The 22,593-nt window shown below is 54.0% G+C and overlaps 1 protein-coding gene across 1 annotated transcript; it reads right to left on the bottom strand.

Annotated features, from left to right (window-relative positions):
• Positions 1–6,287: 6,287 nt before the first annotated feature.
• Positions 6,288–22,070, bottom strand: SART1 (spliceosome associated factor 1, recruiter of U4/U6.U5 tri-snRNP). Its single transcript, XM_007461969.1, has 20 exons — positions 21,722–22,070; positions 19,849–19,906; positions 19,417–19,472; positions 18,753–18,879; positions 18,531–18,636; positions 18,202–18,279; positions 17,961–18,060; positions 17,727–17,869; positions 17,427–17,633; positions 16,558–16,682; positions 16,345–16,478; positions 16,078–16,211; positions 9,388–9,561; positions 9,098–9,208; positions 8,687–8,774; positions 8,088–8,178; positions 7,863–7,998; positions 7,324–7,413; positions 7,099–7,220; positions 6,288–6,996 (listed from the first exon to the last, which is right to left on the bottom strand). The coding sequence occupies exons 1-20, from the start codon at positions 22,032–22,034 to the stop codon at positions 6,978–6,980; spliced, it is 2,412 nt and encodes an 803-aa protein (XP_007462031.1). The 5' UTR covers positions 22,035–22,070; the 3' UTR covers positions 6,288–6,977.
• Positions 22,071–22,593: the final 523 nt, after the last annotated feature.

Consider the following 22,593-nt stretch of genomic DNA (forward strand, 5'->3'; position numbering starts at 1 on the left):
CTTTGTTTTTTTGTTTTTTGTTTTTGGCTGCACCACGCAGCTTGCAGGATCTTAGCTCCCTGACCAGGGATTGAACCCGGCCCCTCGGCAGTGAGAGTACGAAGTCCTAACCACTGGCCCACCAGGGAATTCCCTACTTTCTGTTTCTGTGAGTTTGACTAGATACCTCAGATAAGTGGGCTCATTCAATAGTTGCCCTTTTGTGACTGCCTTATTTATTTCACTTTGTATAATGTTCTCAAGGTTTATCCATGTCGTAGCATATGCCATAATTTCCTTCCTCTTTAAGACTGAATAATATTCCATTGTTTGTATGTGCCACATTTTTTTATCCAAGAGTCGGTGGACTCTTGGATTCTTTCCACCTTTTACCTGTTGTGACTAATGCTCTTATGAACATGGATGTACAGATATCTGTGAAACCTTGCTTTCAGTTCTTTTGGATATATATACCCAGAAGTGGAATTGCTGGATCACATGGCTATTTTTAATTTTTTAAGGACCCACCGCCATACTGTTTTCCATGGTGGCTGCACAAGTTTGCATTCCCCACCATCAGTGCACAGGGGTTCAAGTTTCTTCACTTCCTTGCCAATGCATTATTTTTTATTTGTTTGTTTGCTAGTAGCCATCCTGATTGGTGTGAAATATCTAGTATTTTAATTATATTTTAGTTTTGAGTGTTTTTAAATTTCCATCATGATGCCTTTTTTGGTCCATAAATTTTTTTATTATTTTTTTTATAAATTTATTTATTTATTTTTGGTTGCGTTGGGTCTTTGTTGCTGTGCATGGGCTTTCTCTAATTGTGGCAAGCGGAGGCTGCTCTTCATTGCGGTGCACTGGTTTCTCATTGCGGTGGCTTGTCCTGTTGCGGAGCACGGGCTCTAGGTCCATGGGCTTCAGTAGTTGTGGCTTGTGGGCTCTAGAGCGCAGGCTCAGTAGTTGTGGCGCACGGGCTTAAGTTGCTCCGCGGCACGTGGGATCTTCCCGGACCAGGGCTCGAACCTGTGGCCACTGCATTGGCAGGTGGATTCTTAACCACTGTGCCACCAGGGAAGCCCCAGCACCTTTACTTCTGTCTTCCATATCTCTTAGCTTTTCTTTTACATTTTAAAAATTCTCAGTCCTTCTTGGAAGATTTTCTCAATCAGGTCTTCCAATTGACTGATTCCTAAACTGTGTCCCTTCTACTGTGTATCTTGTCTATTGTGTTCTTTATTTCAGCTCAAGATGAGTTCTCTAGCAGGTTTAAACTACAAGTGACCGTACTGGAATTTTCCTTCATAGAGAACTCTGGGATCCAGCGTCTAATACACTTTAGCAATAGCCCCCTGGGGGAGTGAGTAGACCAGGCTTCAAGGCCACTGAAATTTGGCCAGCATGCACGTGTCTATCACGTTCTGAGAGGATACACGTGGGATTCTGGAGTGTGCAGTGCTCAGCAGCAGGAAGAAGTTCACAAATGCAAAAGCCCTGGGGCCAATAAGTACTGGAGGAATATAATTTCCAAAGCTGAGATGAATTCCATGGGGCTGAGTGTCAGGGCCCCTGCACACTGGTCTCGTCTGGTGACCCAGTTTAAAGGCTTTAAATGTGGAATATGCTGCCTTCAGTGTACAAAGAAGCCAAATTGGTGTAGGGCCTCTTTGTAGTTTGAGGAAAAGGACAGCAATTTGTCCTTAGTAGTTGCCCAGATATCCCCTTAGGAAATTCCTTGGGTTGCGGGACCCTGGATTTTGTCTTCATTCAAGGCCCAACCAACTCTGCTTACCTGTGTCTGAGGAGCACTTAAAGCAGTGTGGGCAGTTTCCTCAGTAGGAACCACTCAGAATATCATCAATGTGAGGGAAAGTCGGGACGCCAACAGTGGCTCATGTGCTCACGTGTGATGCGTTGATGACATACTTAGGGGAATCCAGAATCCCTATGGAATGTGTCAAGGCCCATTGCACACCTTGCCTGGCGACATAGAGGAATAAACCGTTAGCAATGCCCAAAGCTGTCTCCCAAGTGGCAGCAATTTCTTCAGTTATTGTTACGATAGAATCTGGTGATGCTAAAATATCCGCTTCATTAGGTAACCTTTGCTCGTTCACAGTGAGGTGCCAAGCACCTGAAACCCTTGTTTCTAGCCAGTGCAGCTTGTTAAGCATGGAGACAGCGCTGTGTATCACTCCGTTTTCATGAATTCTTGTATGAGAAGAGTACTCTTTTTCTTCCTGGGGTTCGAACTGCATGACCTTGGCCAAAGTGAGAGGGGTGTAATCAGTTCCTGGCTCCACATTCAGTCAACGTTCATAGAAGTTGCCAGCAGGGTCACATTAAGCATGTCCACCAGTAAGTCAGCACTTGCCCTGGGTTGCAGCGGCCCAACGGTCCACTCGGATGATACAATCCAGTAACACAGTAGCAGTCTCAGTCCAAGCATAGGGTGCGAGGGCCCCAAGAGCAATTGTGAGTGGTTGGCCACTGGTAACAAGTTCCACAACAGAAGAGGGGAGTTCACTTACCCAGGCGTTAGTCTCTCAACCCTCAGCACACAGACTGGAGTATGTGCTCAAGAGCACTTGGAGAGTGGTGGGGAGCTGCCCTAGTCCTCTTTCAGTTCTAAAGGACCCAAATCAGGGTGCAGAGGAACTCATACAGCAGTATCTGCCCTGACTGATCTGTCTCACACAGAGCTTTGCGGGAGGGGGCCTCCGCAGGGAAATCCTCCCCTTTTTCAGTTTCCCTTTCTGTCGAAGGCTGACAAATCAGACACATTTTGGGACCCCTCCTGTCTCCCCCCACCCCCGCAGGGGAGCATATATTGACACAGAGGGCAATTTTGCTTTTCTTAGTGTCCCCAGAGCAGGTGTACAGAGGAGGGAAAGGGCAGGGGTCTGAGGAAGGGCAGGTAACGTGGTCTCACTGGGCAGGGCCATGTTGTCTGGCAGGTACGGGCCTGGAGTGCCAGCCTAGGGGGTTTTGATGGGAGTCACCTGAGATGGCAGGACCTGGTGCGTCAGGAGTCAGAGAGGGGGAAATGGGTGATGCAGGAAGGGCTGGGACCCACCGGAGTGAAGACCCCAAGTGAGGCTGACTCCGACTACCCAGGGCATTAGGGCCTCGGAGAAATGGCCTTGGGGGAGTCTTTGGCTCTCACCTTGGCCCTGTGAGCGAGGACAGCTACCTCCATCCTATACCAAGATGAAGACATTCAGAGCAGCAGAATAGACAGAACTTCTAGAAGACAAACTTCAGAAAAAAATGAAAATGACTCCAGAGGAGAGATCTGAGAGGCAAGAAGGAACGAGGAACAAGTTCATTGATGAGGACGTCTGACTAGGGGGTGGTTCTTAGAAAGCCAAGGTAAGGTCCTGGAGGATAAAAACACCTAAGAATAGGGACTTCCTTGGCAGTCCAGTGGTTAGGACTCTGCGCTTGCACTGCAGGTGGCACCAGTTCCATCCCTGTTGGGGACTAAGATCCCGAAAGCCATGCGGCCAAAACTAAAACCAAAAGAAAAAAAAAAAAAACATGTAAGGATAGAGAGGGAGCAATCATAATTAAAGGGTTCTAAAGGCCTCGTATAGTTTGAAGGGAGATAGATCTATTGACCAAGTTTAGACTTTAATACACACGTTGAAACGTTAAGGGTAATCTCCAAAAGAATAGGAAGAGTGGATAACTTCCAAGCCAGTAAGAAGAAAAGGTGTTAAACAATCACTCAAAAAGAAAGCAAAGGAGAAAAACAAGAGAAACAGGACAAAGTATTACTTGTATAGAACAGAAACTACTCTGTTTAAGCAGAAAAGGGATTTTCTAGACCATTTTAGGTGACTGTGATTAATTTTGTGTGTCAACTTAACCGGGCTCAGGGATTCCCAGATGGCTGGTAAAACATTACTTCTGGTGTGTCTGTGAGGGTGTTTCTGGAAATTAGCATTTGGAGCAGTAGACTGAGTACAGAAGGCCCCCTCGCCAATGCAGGTGCGCCTCACCCATTGCGCCCCGAGAGCCTGAGGAGGACGGGGAGGGGGCGGTGAAGGCGAGTTTGCTCCGTTTGAGCTGGGACACCCATCTCCTCCTCACTCCTCAGGCCTTCAGACTCAGACTGAGACTCACACCACCGGCTTTCCTGGGTCTCTAGCTCGCAGATGACGTATCTGGGGCTTCTCATAATCACGTGAGCCAATTCCTATAATAAACCTCCTCATATATGTGTGCATATCCTAACGGTTGTTTCTCTGGAGAACTCTGATACACTCACAGAATCCCAGGGGGTCAGAGAACAAATCTCAGAAGGGTGCCTGAACTGGCAGGGCCCTACCTGGGCCTCCAGGATAAGAATTGGGGAGGCTTCATCAGGCAGCCCTGGGGAGGGGAAGGGGAGGAGGCAGGGGACCCTGCTGCTTCCCAGTCCTGCGGGCAAACAACAGAACTGGACCATGAGCTGACAGGAGCCACAGCCTGGGTATGGCTGCTGGGGCTTGAAGGGGTTCAGTGGACCTGGGCAGGGTGTGGGCACAGCTCAGAGGGAGAAGGACCACCTGAGTGAGGAGGGGACCCATCCTGCCCGTTTCACTTGCAGGCCACACCCACTTTGGATAATCGGCTTTTGGGGCGAGGTTCCCATCACCAGGTCCAGAAGAAAGGGCCTTCTTGGGGGCTGGCCAGGGAATGAAGCTGCTCGGAGTGGCGAAGGGGTCCTGGGCAGGCCTTTATACCTTGGTGAGGGTGCCATGTGGGCCGGTGGCAGAGAGGCAGATGTATGGGCTTCTGTAAATTAAAGCTGGGCTCTCTGAGCCCCTTGGAAGGCCTTGTGTCACATGGAAGGGCATGGACTCCCCCCATCCCCTTCATGTCTGGTGGTGTCCTTGCTCGACGGCTGCTCACCCATCAGATCCTCAGGGGCCCAGGCAGCCAGTCTGGCCCTGCTCCTTACCCTCAGGCCCAGCAGCCCTGATGCTCAGTAAACATTTGCTGAAGTAATGAAAGGATGAATGTTCTTAACTCTGCTTTACACCAGCCCTGGAAGTCTGAGATGAAACACGGACTCTGGCAATTCGCCCGAGGTCAGACAGCTTGTGAATAGAAAAGCAGTCCAGATGAGTTAGTGTCCCAGCCGGCTTGCCCCCAGGCCCTGGCTAAGACCTCAGTGACCCTCACACCAGCCTGTGCGGAGCCATCACTGCCTGCAGTTCCTGAGGGGGGAAGTGTTGCTGGCAGGGCCCCACCTTCTCCCTGGGTTCTGCCTGTGCTGGGGGCTCAGGCCTCAAAAGATTTGGTGGCCCCCAGCCCCTCCCACCTCCAGGGAGCTGAACTGACGCCTTGCTGCTTCCCAGCCCCCGGCAGGGGCAAGCACAGCCTGGGGAGGGGACTAGCTAGCATGCATTTGGGCCGGGAAGGGCAAGCACGGGGCCTGGGGACCAGAGGCCACAGGATGTCTGAGAGAGGAAGCAGACAGCCAAGCAGAGAGACTTCCTGGAGAGGCCCCTGCGAGTCCCTGGAAGCCCCTCCTAGCCCCTGGTGCACTATTTACTGTCTCCTCAGTCACGGGGTCAGCGTTGGGAGGCATCCTGGGCCAAACCTGGTCAATTTGACCCTGGTCCACCGTTGCTTTAGGCCTTGGTTGTTTCTGGCTCTGATGATGGTGACAGCCTCCTAACAGGCTGCACAGCGTACGGTGTGAGCTTTGACAAGAGCTCGGCCAGAGCTGGTGCTATGCCACCAGGGACACTGGACTGCCCATCCATAACACCGGACGTGCCTCAGAGGCTTCCAGGAGAAATGGACTGAGATTCCCCAAATCCCAGATCTGGGCTAGACATCCTACGGGGACCCTCCATGAGGAAGCAGCCCAGATGAAAATTAAATCAGAATCAGACCTCAAAACGAGGAGATGAGCGCAAGAAAGCACGAGGGGCTGGTGCTTGCTGGGTCTGCCACACAAAAACTGTCATCAAAGGCAATGTGATAAGCAACTGTATTTTTGTCCCTTGCTTACATTTCTCTCACCCTAAGGTTATCCACTCTTTTCTTCGTTTCATTAAAAAAAAAAAAATCCGTGAAGCGTCTGGAATGCATCCAGGTGTACATCAGGGTGGGCGCTGGTTTGGTCGGACTCCCATGGGAGCCAGCTGTCACCTTTCCCTTGATTCAGGCTCTTGCTCGACCCTCACAGAGTTCTTCCCTGCTTAACTGGACACAGCTCCCAGAAGGCGCTCCGAGGAACTCTCAGCCTCTCGCTCCACACACACCAAGGCGGTACAGGATCACGGAGCAGCCTCGGGTAGCACCCCACCCTGCGCTGCCCCCAGTCCCTGCCCCGCCCATCCTGGCCGGGGAGGGCAGTGCCACTTGTGGCTCTGGAGGCTGGGAGAGACCAGGGTGACTGAGCCTCTAAAACACCTTCCACTTCTTACCCAAAAGCTGGCCCTGCAGAGGATAAGGCACGGCCTTCAACAGACGGCCAGGACCCATGCAACCACACCGGGGAGGCCAGGGGAGGGGGCGAGAAAATGAACCAGCTGGCTTCTCTTTAGCTGGCTGGGGCCCAGGGTGGGCTGGAGAACCGCCTTACAGGATCCAGGCTAGCTTTCTCCCTGCATCTCCGTTCAGTTATTTGTGTCACCTATGACCAGGTCTCACCCGGCAGAGGCCATCACTCTAAGCCACCTCTGAGGGCTCTTGCTCACCTTCGCACTGCAGGTGAATGAACGAATGAGTTCATTTAATTGTCACAAGACATCCTAAGAAGCAGAGGTGTCTTGATGGTACAAATGGCAGAATTAAAGCCCAGAAAGGTTCAGTGACTTGCCTGAGGTCACAAAGGTGATGATGGAGCCTGAGGGCAGTGTCACTGATGTTCCTCCACCTGCCCTCCTCCCAGGTCTAACCCTGGAATCTGCACCATGACCAGGGGGGAAAAAAATAAGGAGGGAACTTTATTTAATATTAAAGTCGGGAGGGGATCAGGAGGGAGGTCGGCTTCACTTGGTAATGGTGTTCCTGCGGAGAGAAGAGGGGCGTGAGGCTGCAGAGCGGCTGCACGCCTCCCCGACCCCACGCGTGCACCGCGAGGCCCTGTGCCCGCCCCGCCTCCCCACTCACGCGTTCATGCTCTTGCCACTGCCGCTGAGCACGATGTACGGCGTCTTCTGGGCCTTCTGCTTCTCCTGGAGCAAAGCCACGGTGCCCAGGGGCGTGTCGCTGGAGCTCATCTTCTTCAGGAGCTGCGGGGGCAAAAGGTTGGTCAACACGGGTGGGAGCGGGCCTCGGCACCTCAGCTGCCCGCCACACGTCCCGAGGCCACCCCGCGACCCCTCGGGCACCCACCGCCTCCTCGTCCAGCTTCTTCATCCGCCGCTCCGTCTTCATCTTGCCCGAGCCCTTCCCATGGAAGCGGTGGGACAGCTGCCGGAAAGCCTGCAACGGGGGAGGGGGGCAGGACCGTGTTGGAGCCGCCCAAGCCGCACGGGGTAGGGGAGGGGCAGCGCTAGGCCCAGGGTGGGGCGGGGTGGCTGGGAGGGGATGGGAGAAGGCCAGCGGCCCCAGCACCCTCTGGGGCCCCCAGCAGAGTGGGAGGGATGGACTTCGTCGGGGCGCTGGCGCTGGGGCTGGAGCAAGGGGGCAGCACACCCAGGGAGCATGTGGGGAAGAGCGCTGGCAGGTGGAAGACAAAAGACGGGAGAGTCGGCCGCCCCGCGAAGGCCACCGGCGGTGAGAGTGAGGGGTCAGGCCAGCAAAGGCACCCTCCCGCCAGGCCTGCGAGGGGGACCACCGTGCCTGCCAGAGACACAGACACCACCAGCCCCCCGGCCCAGACCCTGGGGTGCGGCTCTGCCTCACGGCCCCACCTCAGAGGCCCCGCTCACCTCCTTGGGAGTGAGTTTCCGGCCCGTCTCGTCCACGTACTCTATCTTGACATCAGGCTTGTAGCCGTCCTTCTCCTTGAAGTCCTGGGTGAAGCCTCGGTACTCCTCCCGCCGGCTGTACTTGTCATCGATGGCCCTGCCCGAGACGGACGGGGATTCAACGTGAGCCGCTGCCCCCCTGGCCCAGGCTCCAGGCAGCGCGGCCCCGGCTGGTGCCCCACTCACATCTTGTCCTCGATGCAGTACACGGCTGACGGCAGGGACTTGTTGGGTGCCTTCACCCGGGCCACCTTCTGCACCGTTGTCTCCAGCAGCCCTGAGGACGGGAGTTATGAGACTCCAGGCTGCCCAGCACCCGCCAACAGCATGGGGCCACCGGGAGACCCTCAGAGCTGTGCTGTGGGAGTGGACGGACATCAGGCCCATTGTGTAGACAGAGGAAACGGAGACAAGAGTCAGGTCCTTGTCAGGGGCCACTGGCCAAGTAAAAGGCAGGACTGGGATCCTAATGCCAAGGCCTCTGTGCCACAGCCTGGACTGTTTCAGCTCCCCACACTCCTCCCCAGAGAAGACACCAAGCCTCAAAGGATGCTTTGCAGGGGAATACGTGAGCACGGGCATTGAAAACGGGGTGATGCAGCACAGAAGGCCAGCTGCTACTAAGACTGCCCCGGAACCAGGGTGCAGGGGAAGGAGTGGCTCATGGCATCAGAAACGAGGAAGAGGCAGCAGAGGGGACCAGGGGAAGCCACACCAGCACCTGCCTCGCCTGCCCTTCCCGCCATAGCACCCAGGCCCCAGAAAGGCTGCCCCGAGCCCCTTACCTTTGTTCTGACACAGGAGCAGGGCGGCTGCCAGCCCTCTATTCACGATGGGCTCCTCGTCCAGGATGGTGGTGGAGGAGGCAGAGAACTGGGGGTGGCACAGAATGATGGGGGTGGTAAGCGGGCCACACGGGCTCTTCTGACCCTCCAACCCAACAGTCACCCCCCACTGGACTGTGGACCTCTCTATGCACCAGGCCCTGCATGACAAGACGTCTCATTTAATCCACAATAACCCCGTGAGGTTTATACACTCCATTTACGCATGAGGAGACCAAGGCTCTGAGATATGGAGGCCCCACGGCTAGGAAGGCACAGAGCTGGGCCTCCAGCCCAGCTCCTGACCCCAAGGCAGCGGGACCTCCACTCTCGTGTCCTCCCGGCCCCAGCCCCATTCCTGCCTGTCCTCACATCTTGCTGCTGCTTCTCCTCATCCAGGTTGACTGTGCTCCAGCCAATGTTCTCCTCCCCGTCAGATTCGGAGCCGCCGTTGGCTGATCGCTCCTCATCCCGTTCAAAGTCCTAGAGGACAGATCAGGCTCAGCCCAGGCGGCCCAGCACTCAGCCGGCCCGTCCCACCTGAGCACTGGGGCTCAGCACTGAGGGCTGGCAGGGCCGACACTGCCGCCCACGCCGCGCCCCTGCCCCCGGAGCAGAGCAGGCCAGGGGAGCGTGTGGGTGCTGGGCTGCTGAGGACCCACCATGAGCTCTTCCTGCTCCTCCCGGTTGCCAGCCAGCCCGTAGGTGGGGATCTCCCCCAGCGTGCGGCAGAACTCGGACGTGGCGTTGAACACGATGGCCCCCTTCCGCTCCGGATCCTCCTCCTCCTCCCAGCCCCGCTGGCGACACTCCAGCCTCCTGACGATCTCCACCACCTGAGGGAGGGAGTGGCTGTGGGCAAACCTGCAAGTTTCTGGGGTGGGGCCACAGAGACCCAGGAACCCAAGACCCTCCATGGTGGCAGTATGACAAGCCATTCCCACTGCTCACGGCAGACCAGACCGGTCTCTACTCCTCCCTGACCCCCGATCTGCTCTGCGCTCCGCACCGATCTCACTGGCTCGCTTCCCTCCTCCAAAGTCGTCAATGGCTCCCCACTGCCCTTTGAATTAATATCCAAAATCCCACACGGCCTGGTCATGCCGACCCTTCTCCAGAGCCCCTCAGCTCACTCCTGCAGCCTCACACGCAGGCCTTCCTCCAGGGCCTCTCCCGCCACTCCTCTGCCACCCACTCTTCACCTGAGAAACTCCAGTTTTAGGACTCGGCGTAAACATCCCTCCCCCCGGAACCCCGTCCCTGAGGCTGCAGGCTAGGTGCTCTGTGGACCTTCCACCTGCTTCTGGCACTGAATCCACCAGCCACCCACCCTGCCTGCCCTCCCACCACAGCAGACGCCCGGCCCTGCTCCCACCTCAGGCCACCTTACCTGGCACGGCTCCAAGGGCCCTCAGAACTCTGCTCCTGACACTACCCCCCTCCTGACTACACTCACTGTCCCCTCTATTGTGTCATTCCCACAAGCACACAGGGATGACCTAGGATCTCCCTTCTTTTATTTTTGGCTGCGCGGCATGTGGGATCTTAGTTCCCCGACCAGGGATCAAACCCACGCCCCCCGCAGTGGAAGCACGGAGTCTTAACCACTGGACCGCCAGGGAAGTCGCTCTCCCCTCTTTTAAAAACTCCTCCTTGGACTTTCCTGGTGGCACGGTGGTTAAGAATCCGTGCTTCCACTGCAGGGGAGACACGGGTTCGAACCCTGGTCTGGGAAGATCCCACATGCTGCGGGGCAACTTAAGCCCGTGTGCCACAACTACTGAGCCTGCGCCCTAGAGCCCACGAGCCACAACTACTGAGCCTGTGCACCTAGAGCCCATGCTCTGCAATAAGAGAAGCCCCCGCAATGAGAAGCCCGTGCTCCGCAACGAACAATAGCCCCCGCTTGCCACAACCAGAGAAAGCCCGGGCGCAACAAAAACCCAACACAGCCAAAAATAAATTAAAGAAAAACACCAAACTCCTCTTTCAATACCGCAGCCCTCCTGCTCTGCCCCCTGACAGCAAACTCCTCCGAGAAGTTTCTAGTCTCCATGTCCACTTTTGCAACCCTTTTCCTTTCATTTTATTATGTTACATTGTTTTTGTGTGTGCGGTACGTGGGCCTCTCACTGCTGTGGCCTCTCCCATTGCGGAGCACAGGCTCCGGACACGCAGGCTCAGTGGCCATGGCTCACGGGCCCAGCCGCTCCGCGGCACGTGGGATCTTCCCAGACCGGGGCACGAACCCATGTCCCCTGCATTGGCTCACGGCCCAGCCGCTCCGCGGCACGTGGGATCTTCCCAGACCGGGGCACGAACCCATGTCCCCTGCATCGGCAAGCAGACTCTCAACCACTGCGCCACCAGGGAAGCCCTATTATGTTACATTTTTAAATAAATGTCACCCTGCACAAAAAAGGGCTATTTATAATACATGCATATTTTTAAAAATAACCACCACCAAACAAACACCCATGTCCCCATCACCTGGCTGAGAAACATTATTAACCCCAAGTGTCTCTTCCCCACACATCTGTGGTCATGATTCACTGGCTTTCCTTTATAGCTTTACCACATAAAGACCTATCCACGAACAGTCTATTATTTTGTTGTGCATTTTTCAAACATTATGCAATCTGAATCGTACTGTATGATTCTACTATGGCTTGTTTTTATATATATATAAGTATATGTATATATAAGCATATATGTATTTTAAGGTTAATCTTAACACGAGCGGCTATAGTTCATTTGCTTTTAACTACAGAATCATATTCCGTGACATGACCATACCTCAATTTAGTTATCTAGTGCACCAAGGATGTTCTTTTTCTGTTACCCCGAGTAACGCAGCTGAAGCAATCTGATGCAAGCATTTCTCTGGGGCCCACGTGAGAGTGCGGACCGGTGAGCCGCACGGAACACACTCACTTTCATTCTGCAAGGTTTGTCAGTGTCTTCCCACTGATTAGACTCGTTTACACGTCCATGAAAAGTGTGGCTAAGAATTCTGGCTGCTCCACATCCTCACTGACATTTGATGTTGTCAGATTGACATTTTTGCCGAATGATGCACATGTGACACAATCTGTCATTGTTTCAGCTCACATTTCCTTGATCACTACTGAGGTTGGGCCTCGCGGGGTATTCTAGTGGTCATTTATCCTTCTAATTCTCTGAATGCCATTCTGCATATGGACAAATATCTTCTCCCTCTAGCCTGTCTTTTTACATTCTTTATGATAATTTTCTTCTTTCCTGGTCACGTATCAAGGCATGCGGGATTTTAGTTCCCTGACTAGGGATGGAACCCATGCCCCCTGCAGTGGAAGCGCAGAGCCTTAACAACTGGACGCCAGGGAATTCTCCTTCATAATGTATTTTAAATAAAACAAAGTTTTAAAATTAAAATTAAGGGGCCTCCCTGGTGGCACAGTGGTTAAGAATCCACCTGCCAATGCAGGGAACATGGGTTCGAGCCCTGATCCGGGAAGACCCCACATGCCACGGAGCAACTAAGCCCATGCGCCACAACTACTGGGCCTGCACTCTAGAGCCCACGAGCCACAACTACTGAGCCCACGTGCCACAACTACTGAAGCCCATGCGCCTAGAGCCCGTGCTCTGCAACAAGAGAAGCCACTGCAATGAGAAGCCCATGCACCACAACCAAGAGTAGCCACTGCTCGCCACAACTAGAAAAAGCCCACGTGCCAACAAAGACCCAATGCAGCCAAAAATAAATGTTAATTTTTTAAAAAAATTAAAAATTTTAATTTCTAAGTAAAATGTCTGTTTTCTTCTTCATGGTTTATGCTTTACATTTATATTGCAAGAAATCTTTCTCTTGAAATAATCCAGTCACATAAAAACAAATACTCTATGATTCTACTTATAGGAGGTCCCTAGAGGAGTCAAGGTCATAGAGACAGACAGTGGAATGGTGAGTGCCAGAAGCTGGGGGGAAGGGAGAGTGGGGAGTTAGTGTTTAATGGGGACAGAGTTTCAGCTTTACAAGGTGAAGAGAGTTATGGGGATGGATGGCGGTGACGGCTGCACACAAGGTGAATATACTTAATACCAAAGACCATACACCTAAAAATGGGTAAGATGGTAAATATTACGTGTATTTTAACACAATAAAAAAAAGAAAAAAGAATCTCTACCACGAAGTCATAAACGTAATTGTTTTACTTTGGCCTCATATATTAAGTTTTTACTTTTAAGTTCTTAATCTAAGTGAATTTGCATAAGGTGTGAAGTACAAACCCAATTTCACATTTTTCCAAATAGGTAACTGATTGTCCCACCACCACTTATTGAGCTGAGCACCTTTCACACTGGGACACCACGTGTCCTAGCTCAGTAGTCTGTTTCTGGGTCCCTGTATTCAATCTCAGCCCTATTAGTCCACACTTATGCCAATATCATGCTGTTTCAATTTCAACTTTCTAAAAAGACTTGATAAAAAATAAATAAATAAAAATAAATAAATAAATAAATAAATAAATAAAAAGACTTGATATCTGTTACAGCAAATCCCACCACGTTATTATTCCAAAGCGTCTTGGCTATTTTGGTCCCTTTGATCTTCCGTGTAAGTTTTAGAATCAACTTGCCAGCTTTCACAAAAATCTCTATTGGGATTTCTGTTGGAACAGCATTTAATCTATAGGTTAATTGGATGAGACAGACATCTTTACAATATTAGTGGTATCCATTAACATGGTTGTTATGGATTGAAATGTGTCCCCCCCAAAATCTGTATGTTGAAGCCCTCATCTCCAGTGTGGCTGTATTTGGAGACAGGGCCTTTAAAGACATAATAAAGGTCAAATGAGGTCATAAGGGTAGGCCCTAATCCAATAGGCTAGTGTCCTTATAAGAAGGGAAGATGTCAGGGAGTAACACACAAAGGCCACGTAAGGACACAGTGAGAAGATGGCCATCTCCAAGGCAAGGAGAGAGGCCTGAAGAGAAAGCAAACCTGCCAACACCTTGATCTTGGACTTCCAGCTTCCAGAAGTGTTGGAATAAATTGCTGTTGTTTAAGCCACCCGGCCTGTAGTATTCTGTTATGGTAGCCCTTGGTAACTAAAACAACACGTCTTGTTTAATGCTTTTCGAAAACGGACTATAATTTTCCCCATATAGATCTTACAAATCATTCATTCCTTTTGATTTTGTTGCTATGCTGATTACTCCTTTCCCACATTGCCTTCTCTTGCTTATCCACATTACTTCACCATCTGTATCACTTTCATAAATGGTGCCCTTTTTAAAATTACATTTTCTACCTATTGCTGGTGTACAGAAACACAATCAACGTTCATCTATTAATCTTGTGTCCAGCAACCTTGTTAAAGCCTGCATGATCTGGTCCCCATTTCCCACCACCCCACAGAGCTGACCTTAAGATGGGAGCATCAGTGACCTCCGTGCTGCCCGATCCCAAGGTCAGTTCCCATCCTCCTGATACCCAAACTCTCCGGAGCATGCGCCACAGCTGCTCACACGCTTCCACTCCAGACCTTTCTTCACATGGCTTCCAGGACGGCACCCTCTCCTCTTTACCCTCCTCGCTTGGAGCCCTACGTTCTCTTCCTTATTTATACTCACTCTCCTGGTGATTCCATCCAGTCCTCTGGTTTTAAATCCCAGCTACACAGACTTCCATGCTTGTATCTCTCATCTCAGCCTCTCCCCTGAAGTTCAAAGTCATATATCCAACTGCCTATTCAATATCAATCACTTCCAATAAGGAGGCACCTCAAAGCTAACTAAACCAAAAGGAACCACTTGCTTTTCTTCCCCACACCTGTTCCTCCCCTAGCCTTCCCCATCTCAGTAAATGGCCCAGCCAGTAGAAAACCCAATCGTGATTAATCCCACCGGGCCACGTAACCTTTACAATCCTTTCAGCCATAGACTCTGGGACACTCGCACATAATTTTTAAATATTAACTCTATTCCGCATTAACTATGAAAGAGAAAAACTTCCCTCAACTCGCGCCCCCTTCAGCTATTGCCCCATTTTCCCGTCCTCTATTAGAGTGGGGTTGGGCAAACTGGGGCCCACTGCCTGTCCTCATAAAGCAAACTGTATTGGCACGCAGCCATGCCCACTGGCTACACTGGCAGAGCAGGCAGAGCAGCTGAGCAGCTGCTGCCAAGATCTAAGCCTCAGACGTTTACTCTCTGGCCCTCCTCAATCCTCTAGAAGCTCTGTCTCTGCCAGGGCACTGTCTCCACTGGTGCCAAATCTGACCTGCCCCTCAGCAGTGTTAGATGACGCCACCTTCCCTCTCCTCGAAACCACTCCTCGGCTTCAGGGAGGCCTCACTCTTGTGGCTCCCCTCCTACGCTACCCCACACGGTAGGCACCCCAGGTTCGCTGCTGCAGCCTCGGTCTCCAGCCCCACTTTCTCCCTCGGTGGGAGGTGCAGGGTTACAAGTGTGGGCTCTGGAGTCAAGCTGTGCAAATTCCAGCTCGGCCACTTACCAGTCATGTAACCTTGGGCAACTTGCCTAATGCCTCTATGCCTCAGTTTCCTCAACTGTAAAATGGAGAAAACAGAACCTTCCTCATAGGATGTTGCTGTGAGAATTAAATGAAGCACTTAAGCAGTGCCCGGCACGTGCCAGTGCCCCGTGAGGGTCAGTGATGACCACGGCCTCAAGGCCCCGCTGACCTCTCCGCCTCAGCTCACACCACCAGCCCTTCACTCTGCTCCAGCCTACCTGGTCCTCCAACATTCTAAGGTCGCCTATCCAAAGGACATCTGCTGTCCCCAGGGCCTGAACGTCTGTCTACGCGACTTCCACACTGAATGTGCGCAAGATCGGCTCCTTTGTGTCATTTCAGTCTCAGCTCAAATGTCACCCCTTGAAAGGTCTTCCCTGAACACCCGAACCAAGAGACCAACCATCCGGTAACTCCTGTCTGGTCTGCTCAGCTCTAGTCACTATCAGAAATTACTGTTTGCTCGTGTTCACAAGTTCACCGCCACTTCTGCCTCCATGAAAGGCATAGGGGCCCTTGTCTGTCCTATTCTCCAGTGACTCCCCAGCCCCGGGACAATGCCTCACACACAGTAAGGCATGCAATACACACTCCAGAAAGAAAGAAGGGAGGGAAAGATCCAACCACTAAAGCATCCCCTAGTGAAAACACTGCAGAAACTAGAAATCTACCAATAATACCATATGAAACAAAAAAGAGAATGCAAATTGAAATGCGGGTGCTGCCTAAGATGGCGTGGGAGCACGTGCTCTTCAGGATAGGCCACTACAGACACACCTGTCACCGAAGGGCCCAGCGCCCGCCCACGCCTCAGGAGCCCCCCTACCTTCTCATTGCTGTCCCGCAGCTGCTGTAGCTGCCGCAGGCGGCGCCCCTTCTCCAGCTGCTTCTGCAGCTCCAGCTCCGCCTCATCCTCCTCCAGCATCTCGGGTGACCCAGACCACGGTGCTCTGCCCTCCTCTGGTGGAAACACGGGAGACGCCAGCTCAGATCACTTCCAGGGGCCCTGGGCTCCTGTCCCTGCTTTTCTACCCCTGCCCCCAACTCCCCCTCTGCCCTCCCACCCCCCGAAACAGGCTGGCTGGGCCCTTACCCTCGTCGCTGATGTCCATATTCTCCACGCGGGGGTCATCTGACTGCAAGGGCTGAGACACAGGCTCCTTCTCCCCCTCCTCCTGGGCCTCCTCATCTGCCTGAGGCACTCGGCGCCGACCCCGGCCCCGCAGTCTGTGTGGAGAGGCCTCTGCGTGAGCCCTGGCCCCGGGGCTGGCTCAGCGCCAACACCGACCCTTGTCCCCACACCCACCTGGAACCGAAGTCCTCATCTTGAGTCTGGTCCCCAAGGGGCAGCAGGTCATCAGCCTGTATTACCACCTCCTTCTCCTTCTTGCGGATCTTCTTCACTCTCCGCTTGGTCTTTTTAAAAGTCACCTGAAGGGGAGAGAGGAAAAGAGAAACATGAAGGCCGGGGTGGTGGTGGAGGGAAGGCAGGCAGCACAAGCCCACGAGAGCAAACGCTGCCTTAGCGTTACTCTGCGCTGGCTGTGGTCCTACGTAGTTCACGTACATGGGCAAGACATGAGGTGTGGGTGATTATCCTCCCGCCTGTGAGATGAGGAAAACTGAGGCACAGAGAGATTATGTCTCTCGTCCAAAGTCAGCCAGCTCCTAAGCAGGAGAGCCGGGATTGTGAATCCCAGGAGTCTGGCTGCAGACTCTTGCTCATAACCACAGAGCCAAGCAACCTACTGAGCCAGTGGTCTACCTGCGAATTCACACAGCCACCCCAAAGGCAACAAACACGCGCAGCTGTAAAATGACCACTTACCAGATCACCACCAATCCTTGTATCAGCCCCCAAGAGGTGGCTCCCGCCATCCCCATTTCAGATGGGACGCCTGGTACTTACATCACTCACCCCAGGCACAGGCTGGCTAAGCGGCAGGGTCTGAACACCAATTCAGGGCCACTTGGCTCACGGTCCTTGTTCTGTCTACACCAACTGCCTGCCCACAGCTCTTCCTCGGGGCTGCCAATTACTGCGCATCCACAGGGATCAAGCACCACATGATCACCTGATCCCCCTCCTTAGCTTATTCTGGCAGCCTGTGACCTCCGAGGGGAGGGAGGGTCACCACCCTAGTCACAAGTGCAGGTGGAGGCCTCGGGGCTCACCATCTCCTCGGGCGTCAGGTACTCGGAGGCGAGCCGGGGCCCAGCTTCGCTCAAGGACTGAGCCTGCAGCCGCAGCTTGGCCCGGATCTCTTCCAGCTCCCGTTCCCGGAGGCCATCGGCCACGCCGCCCTGCTCCAGACGGAAGGACTGCAGCCGCTCGCCCTCGAGCTCCTCATCGTACTTGGACAGGACAGAGCGGGGTTTTTGCTGCAAGACAGGAAGTACAGGTTAGGACCCAACCCGACTCCTGAAAAGCCACAGAGCCACCGTCTCGGCCCAGAGCCCACGCTGCCGGCCTGCCTGTGCCAAGTCATCCACACTCTCATCCTCTGCGTACGGCAGGTAGTCAGGCTTCTTCTTGCGCAGCTCCACGTTTTTCTCTGCCCGCTCCTTATCCACCAGATTCACGTTCACCAGCACATCCTCCTCCTCCTGCAGCACTCCTGGAGCCAGGGTGGAAGCAGTGGCCGGTCATGCTCGCCCCCAACTCAGCAGTGCCTGTGGCCCCAGCCAGAGCATCCCAGTTCAACCCACCTTTGTCCTTGAGTGTGAGGATGACAGTCTCCCCCTCTTGGAAGGAGTCAATGGCATGTTCCACGGTGAGTCCCTGTAGGTCCCGGGCACTATACAGGTCCTAGAAGGGAGGCAGAAGGTCCAGCCGGGTCAGGAGCCCGACCCACCAAGCCCAGGGATCCCAGCACCAAGGACAGCACCCCCGCCCCCCCCCAACCCCAGGCTCAACCCCACCGCCACCCCCCAGCTGCTGCAGCCTCACCTGCCGCCTCTGACCGAACTCCTCCTCCACCAGGGTGCTGACACCAAACTCTTGGTCCATCTCCTCCAGCAGCTTGGCCTATGGGACAGGGAGGGGGGTGACGTCTGACCTCAGGCTGTTCAGGATCAGCAGAAGGTGCAGGGCCTTACTAAACGTAAGTGCAAAAAGCACAGGACTTGCAGGCAAGCTGCTGAAAATCCAGCGCAGGCACTACTGACCACTCCTACAGCTCTGAGCCCAGTCTCACCTCCCCAGGGTCCATGTTCTGCCTCACCAGCCGGTCAGGCCACCAGAGGCACTGAACGACACCCCAGCTCCCAGTACCTCACCCTCCTCTCTGCCAAGTCCTTCTCCTTCTGAAGCTGCCGGGTCCTCTCGATCCAGGCTGCAGTGTCATCCAGCCAGGGGTCATCCTCCCCCAGGGCCTTTATCTTCCTGAAGAGGGAAAACAGTGATGCTCCGGGAGCCAGCTCCTGCTCCCCGACCCCGACTCCAGAGCTGCTTGGCGCCTCCTCGGGCCCTCCCTCTGCCTGCCCGGCTGGGACCCTCACCCCAGCTTTTGGTTCAGGAGGCGCTTTTCTTTGGCAGCCGCCAGCTTCTCTCGTAGCTCTTCTCGTTGTCGCAAGGCCATGGGATTGATGACATCGGCGGTCACGGGCTCCTCCTTGGTGCCCGCCTCTGGAAGGGAGGCCCAGGCGTGAGGCTATGCCTGCCCAAGGCTGGTGGGGAGAGGAGGGAGCCACTCACGCTGCCCCCGTCAAGCTCAGGGGGCCAGAGGGGCCAGGGGTGGGGGAAGAATCCGTGCCTCCCTACTCCCACGCGACCCCACCCTCCCATGTCTCCCCACAGCACAATGGGACCCTCCATGCCTTCCAGAGTCCCTCTGATCATACTTCAAAAACAAAACAAAACGAAAAAACCAGCACCTGCACAGCCCAGATCCGTTTGCAGGAACTGTGCACATCTCTCAGCCCATCTAATGCTACCTCACAGCCAGACTGAGGTCGCAACGTCAACTGCTCAAACTACAAGAAGCAGCTGAGTCCCAGATCAGCCACACAACAGCAAGGAGGGCCCCGCGCCCACTGCCAGCACACACACAGGACTGCTGAATGGTGCTGAACCTGTGCCCACTTTCTTCAAAGACCCCTTCAGATGGCCTCTCTCCTTGGCCCCAAATGCCCTCCCTTCCCCCACACTCAGCCCCACACTCACCCTTCTTGACGGCATTGACCTCCAAGGGTTTCAGCCCCAACTTTGCCCGGAGTTTACTGAGGGCAAGAGATACAAGTGTTAGGAGCTGTCAAAGAAAGAGCAGTACCGAATGCATTTCTGGACAGACGAGGTGAAAACATGAGGGGACTGAGTGGTCCTAAGGGTCCCAAACCTAGGGCCTGACCCAGCATTGGGAAGAGCACTGGCCTCCCAATCAGGCGGAAGCCCTGCCCTGCCTCTAACCAGTGAAACGCCATCCTTCCTCTTGGGTCTTAACTGCCCACTTCTGTAACTCAAATGGTTGGCTAAGATGATTTACGTGGCAACTTCCAACTTCAATCAGAACGTGTTACTGTGCGAAAGCCACCCGAAACAGTTGCCCCTGAAACTGCTTGTAAGAAAACACAGAAACATAAAGGAGACAGTACTTACTTGGTCTCCTCAATGCTGAGTGACGAGGCATCACCTGAGCTTGCTTTGGAGCTGGCAGCTGGAACAAGAAGCAGCAAGGCTCAGGAGCTGAACACAGGGCCTGCAGCCACAGCCTGGCCTCCAGCTGCAGGGCCGAAGATGAGAGGCCCTCACCAGCACCTGGGCCTGCTTCCTCCTCCCCAGGAGCTCCTTGTACCTGAGTCTCTGAGAATGCCACCTCTCCACACACCTTCCTTTCTTGATCCAAAAGGTCCAGCTCTCTACATCTTTCACTTTGCCGCCTCTTCACTTTTGTACATTCTGTATTTTCAACCTGCACTGCCCTCTCTGGCCTCACCCTGATTAACAAAATCCTAACCGAATGCAACAATGAAATGCCACTTCCTTCGTGGAGTCCTGTTCGATTATTGATCAGCAAGAACTGCTCTCCCCCGCACTGCGTAGTACAGTCAGTCATTTCTGGGTCTGTTTCTCCTCACAGGGCAGGAACCACCTTGGCAGCATAACTGTGTCCTCTGTGTAATTCACGCAATCAAGAAAAACACTTATTGGTGCCTGTTCTATGATGATATCGGGGTCACAGAGATAAAGGGGCATTTCAGACCTCTTCCACCCACCTCACAAACAGCAAATAACTTCACCGAACACCAGAGACAACAGCCAGACTCCATCAGGCAGAGCTGCCCCAACCAGCTGCCACCACGTGCTCATCCTTCCAGCAGGCCCACCTCACAACCTACCTCTTTCCCCCTTTCCCTTTTATCCCACCTGGACCCTGCATCCCAACCCTTCTAGGCTCTCTCCAAGGTCACCAGCCTCCTTAATTCGAAATCCCATGGCTTCTTTTCAGCTCTGGTTTTCGCCTGATCTCCTGTGGTGTGTGACATTGTTGATCACGCCCACAGATCCCATGACACAAGATTCTACGGTTTTCCTGCTTTGGGGATAGCCTACCTCCTTTTTCTAGCCTCCTGCTCTGCCTACTACTAAAACATCGGCATTTCTCAGGTTCTACTCCCAACCCTGGCTTCTCACTCCTCAGTCTCTCAAGGGACTTCATTTGCCACCTAAACTCTCATGATTCCCAAATTGCTCCATCTGGCCCAAACGCTGGGTTGCTCCATGCACATCAAATGCAACACTCTCCAAAAGCGAATTCGTTGTCTCCCTCCAAAAATCTGCGTCTCTTCCAAACTCCTCAAGTTCAGTCGACAGCACTCCCACCCACCTAATCGCTCAAGCCAGAATTCAAGGAGCATACTAAATTCCTTCTTCTTCCCGTCCTCTTCCAAGTGCTAAGCTCTGTCACGTCGTCCTCAGAAACACCTTTCCAATCTCCTCTCCATCCCACTGCTGCTGCCTTGGTGCAGGCCACCATCAGCCTTCACCTCACCTCCAATCTTCACCGCCCTTGACCCAGTTCTCAACACAATGATCTTTGCAAAATATGAATATGATCAACGCACTCCTCAGCTCAAATTCATGGCTCCCTACGACTCTCAAGACAAAGTTCAAATTTCTTAACAGGGCCTATCTCACAGCTTCGTGTCTCTGCTGTGAACTCTACACAACTTGCGCAATACCAGGTTTCTTCTTGCCTCTGCACGTGCTGGCACCACTTCATTCACTCACTCAACACACTTAGGGAGGGCCTGAGATATGCCAATTGAGGAAAACAGAAAATTTCTATCCTCACGAAGTTTAACAGAGAAAGACAACCTTTAATCCCAAATAACCACAGGAAGACCCGTTAAAGTACCGACGAAGAAAGTCTGGCGATGCCTCGGCCTGGTGTGCTGGGCCTCCAAACCCAGAGCCCACCACCCCGAGACACCCCCGTCGCCCCGCCCCCTGCACAGGCCCCGCCCCTCACCGGCCTCGTAGCCGTCCTCCCGCTTCTCCCGCTTCACCCGCCGCTCGGAGGACTCTGTCTGGTTGCGCTCCCGCCCGTGCGCGCCGCTGCGGGCCTCAGCTTCGGCCCCGCGTCGCCCGCTCCCGCGTTCGCTCCCACGCTCTCGGCTTCGCTTCCGTCGTTCGCCGCCGCTGCTGCCGCCGCCGCTGCTCCGGTGCTTGTGTTTTTTGTGTTCCCGGTGCCGAGGCGGCTGCTCGGTGGCGCCCCCGGTTCCGGCCGCTGCCGTGGTCCCGGCCGCCTCCTTCTCCCCACGGTGCTTCTTTGACGACCCCATGGTGGTGTGTCCACCCCGAGCCCGGCTACCGCCGAGCCCCGACAACGCAAAATGGGAACACTTCCGGGTCGCCAGACAGCCGGTGTCGTATTGCCGGAAACCAAGAGCGGCTGCTTCCGTCGCTTGCCTCGGAGCCTGCCCCAAAGGTTCATGGGAAAGCCGGGATCGGAGCCCGACTACGCAGTCGCGGTCGCCTCGGGCCGTGGGGCAATCTTTAAGCAGGTCGCCCAATTGCGCACGCGCGCCTCAGGGTGCTGTGCGACCGGGTCTGGGTAAGACGGCATCCCAGAATTTTAAGGACCTAGAGGCCACCTAAGTCAGCACCGCCGACGCAGAAAAGCCCCTCTCAGGCTTCCCTTCGCTTGCACACCCTCAGTCACGGGACAATCACTGCCTCACGGACTTTCCGTGGGCAGCGCCCACCGTTCCAGTAGGTGTCCTCCTAGTGAACTCCCTGGGGTCGTGGCTCCATCAGGTGTTAAACGACGAGCGTGTTCTCCTGAGATCCCCCAGCTCCACAGTCCAGCCTCCTCCCAGTCCCTACAACTAGTACTGTCTG

This window comes from Lipotes vexillifer, unplaced genomic scaffold (assembly GCF_000442215.2).
Source record: "Lipotes vexillifer unplaced genomic scaffold, Lipotes_vexillifer_v1.1 scaffold1129, whole genome shotgun sequence".
In the NCBI taxonomy this organism is placed as follows: Eukaryota; Metazoa; Chordata; class Mammalia; order Artiodactyla; family Lipotidae; genus Lipotes; species Lipotes vexillifer.